Raw genomic sequence first — 3,588 nt, forward strand, 5'->3', positions numbered from 1 at the left:
GACAATTTTTTCTTGGTAAAAATCTAAAGAATCTTTTTCCACTAGAAAGAACATTCTGAACAATGGAAAGGTTCCATAGATCTTAAAGGTTCTTTATAAAATGAAAATAAAAACCTTTGTTTTTAAGGGTTTATAGGGACATTTTCACTCATTTTATACACGGGTCAAAGACGTTAAGATGTCTGCATCAAAAGAAATGTACAAAAGTGATTATATGTCCATAAAAGCACATTAAATGTAAGTAAAGTGTCTACTTTTAAGGTTTCAAATACGTTTTTGGAGAATAAAATGTCAAAATTTGGTTGAAATAATGTTACTTCGTCATTCAGTGTAACACAATATTTATGCAAAAAGTCAAACAACATGCTTATTCTGACTTACACATATTAAAATATATAAAAGAATAAGGGAGCATATTAAATTTTATTGTGTTTTAAATGAGTAAAAAAAATCTTACTGACAAATGGGCAAAACCTAGGATAGTGGCAAATTTAAAAAAATGTAAAATTACAACTAATTAGTGTTTGGGGTGAAAGTAATTAGTCTTTTAATATGTCATTAATTTTTGTTGTTTTTTGCATGGAAAAACAAAAACAAAATTGCAATTAAATGAAACAGAAAACTTTTAAAAACATTTTGGGAAAAACAACAACAATTTAAAGCAGTATTACACTTATTGTTTTTATGCTTAAACCCTTTTTTGTCTTTGACCAAATACAAATCAACACTTTGATTGAGCTTAACTTCCCACTTTGCTGCAGTGTTTTTAAAAAATAAAAAAAATTAAATATATTTTTTTCTTCTTCAATTATGCACCCCTGATATACCCTGTATACATGTGGATTACAAATACTACAAATATAAATTAAAAATATAATTATTTTATATGGTTTGAAATCATTGAATAAATATTAAAAAGCAAGCTCCTGATGTGGACAAGTAACATTTTCTGAAGGCTACACACCTTTTTTCATAAACATCGTACAGTATTCATGGAAAGTGGCTTCTCTTTGTTTGACAGAACAAAACCGCTCTGGACTAAACTGAGCTCTTGTACAAATTACATAACACTTTTGGTAACCATAGAAACAGTGAGAAAATCAGAGCTAGAGCTCACTCTCATCAGTCACCTGAGCTCTTAACAACATGCAGTAATCTGCTGCATATAACAAACACTCGCCAAATATTTACAGCGACATAAAATTATGCATAAAGTGCAAATAAAGCATGATCATGTAACGCTTTTATCTGTCCAGTTCAAGGAACGACCTTAAAACTCAAAGACAGTTTAAACAGCTATTCATTTAATATAGCATTTGGCAACCTTTTTTAATAATAGTATACGAATGATTAATATGTCAATAATGTCCGACAAGCAAAACTGGTTGCCCAAAAATTCCAATATGAGGTAAAACCTGTTTGAAGAGGATGTCTGATCTATATATGTGATTACCTCAGGTATTCCAGAGCCGCAGGCGTACGGCGCAAACACCTTCACCAGAGACACAGCCAGGAAGGCGAAGGACAGCGCCCAAAACGTGAACATGAAGTAGTTCATTATATAGGAGCCGGGACCCTAGACCACAAAACACCAGAGCCATTAATAACACCATCACCATCCATTCATCTGTGTAAACTAAAGCATGCATTAGTGTGAGGTAGGCAAGATTTTAGAATGTTTTTGAATGAATTAAGTCTCTTCTGTTCACCAAGGCTGCATTTATTCAATTAAAAATACAGTAAAATTGTGAAATATTATTACAATTTCAAATAACTGATTTCTATGTGAATATCTTTTAAAATGTAATTTATTCCCGTGATGAAAAGCTGAATTTTCAGCATCATTCACTCTTCAGTAACCTTTTACTGAACTGAAAGACAATTCAGGATTTGTCAACCTATTATAGTAGGTTTGTTTTATAATAATATAAAAATGTTAGCCTAGGTTTTACCTGTAACATGTCAGTAATGTCCCACTAGAAAAACTGGTCACCAAATGAAAGAAATATGAGGTGAAACCTGTTTTAAAGGCAGGGTAGGTGATTCGGTTCAAAAACATTTCTTGTTATGCTGGTTGAAAGTCTCTTCACATCCTGATAGCAATCATTAAGTTACATGGTCTAAATGTATTTTTATATTATAGGACCACAAAATATCTCAGTCCAAGGGCTACGAGATGCTGTCCTACCTGCCTGCTAACGTATATATTTGCATATCTCTGCACAGACATGATATGTCATCATTATGCTATTGCAAACCAGCAAGAATGGAAGGCGTTATTACTGTAATATTATGTGATTTGTACTGTAATGTTAAAATTACTACAGTTAAAATCTGTAAAATTGTGAAATATTTTTACTATTTAAAATAACTGCTTTCTATTTGAATATATTGTAGAATGTAATTCATTTCTGTGATCAAAGCTGAATTTTCAGCATCATTACTCCAGTCTTTAGCGTCACATGATCTTCAGAAATCATTCTAATATGCTGCTTTGCTGCTCGAGAAACATTTCTGATTACTATCAATGTTAAAAAAAAAAAAAGTTCAAAGAACAATGTTCATTTGAAATAGAAATGTTTTGTAACATTATAAATGTTTTACTGTCACTTTAAATCAATTTAATGCATCCCTGATGAATAAAAGTCTCAATGCCTAACTTCAGAAAACTGTACAGACCTCAAACGTTTGAACCGTAGTGTGAACAGAGTTTCACACTGACCTCGGCCTGCCCCAGAATGAGTTCGGCCCACGTCTTCCACTGAGGACACTTGTCTCTCTCGGCGAAGGTGGTCTCGTTGGAGTCCCAGCAGCACTGCTCGTGATTAAACCACATGGCACTGAGACACACGCCCTCCTTCAGATCGTTCATCCAGTCGGCCACGATGTCGATCACTCCGGCTAACGCTCCTGAGGGAACCAGGAAGAAGATCGGTGTTTATGCAGTTCACAATGTACTGAAGTAGAAGCCAATTTATATATATGTGACCCTGGACCACAAAACCAGTCATAGGGGTCAATTTTTAAAATTGAAATTTATACATCATCTGAAAGCTGACTAAATAAGTAATAAATAACAAATAAATAAATAACAAATCCATTGATTTGTTAGGATAGGACAATATTTGGCCGAGATACAACTATTTGAAAATCTGGAATCTGAGAGCCCTGCAGTGGACCGCGCTAAATTTGAATACAAGAACACCGTTTAAAACGGAGTAGAAAAGGTTTCTAAAAAATAATGAATAGAGCATAATATATAGGCTACAACGAGGTTTGATCTGGCCGCAGAGGAACACAACCGGGGGTTGCCTGATATGAAGAGACGTAATCCTGAAACAGAGCTTCGCACTTAGAAATATCTGCTAAATGTGTTACTTATCTTTGTCAACCTGGCAACAAATTGAAATTTATACATCATCTGAAAGCTGACTAAATAAGTAATAAATAACAAATAAATAAATAACAAATCCATTGATTTGTTAGGATAGGACAATATTTGGCCGAGATACAACTATTTGAAAATCTGGAATCTGAGGGTGCAAAAAAATCTAAATATTGAGAAAATCATCTTTAAAGTTGTCCAAA

General features: G+C 33.3%; 1 protein-coding gene across 1 annotated transcript in view; it reads right to left on the reverse strand.

The window, feature by feature from the left end:
* The window catches only part of LOC107745150 (H(+)/Cl(-) exchange transporter 3-like), a 71,106-nt gene that overhangs the window by 28,499 nt on the left and 39,019 nt on the right, over positions 1 to 3,588 (reverse strand). The window contains 2 exon segments of the mRNA XM_016559000.1: positions 1,454 to 1,576; positions 2,723 to 2,919. Of these exon segments, the coding sequence (XP_016414486.1) occupies positions 1,454 to 1,576; positions 2,723 to 2,919 (320 nt within the window).

The sequence above is a fragment of the Sinocyclocheilus rhinocerous genome, unplaced genomic scaffold (genome assembly GCF_001515625.1).
Source record: "Sinocyclocheilus rhinocerous isolate Xijiao unplaced genomic scaffold, SAMN03320098_v1.1 scaffold1153, whole genome shotgun sequence".
In the NCBI taxonomy this organism is placed as follows: Eukaryota; Metazoa; Chordata; class Actinopteri; order Cypriniformes; family Cyprinidae; genus Sinocyclocheilus; species Sinocyclocheilus rhinocerous.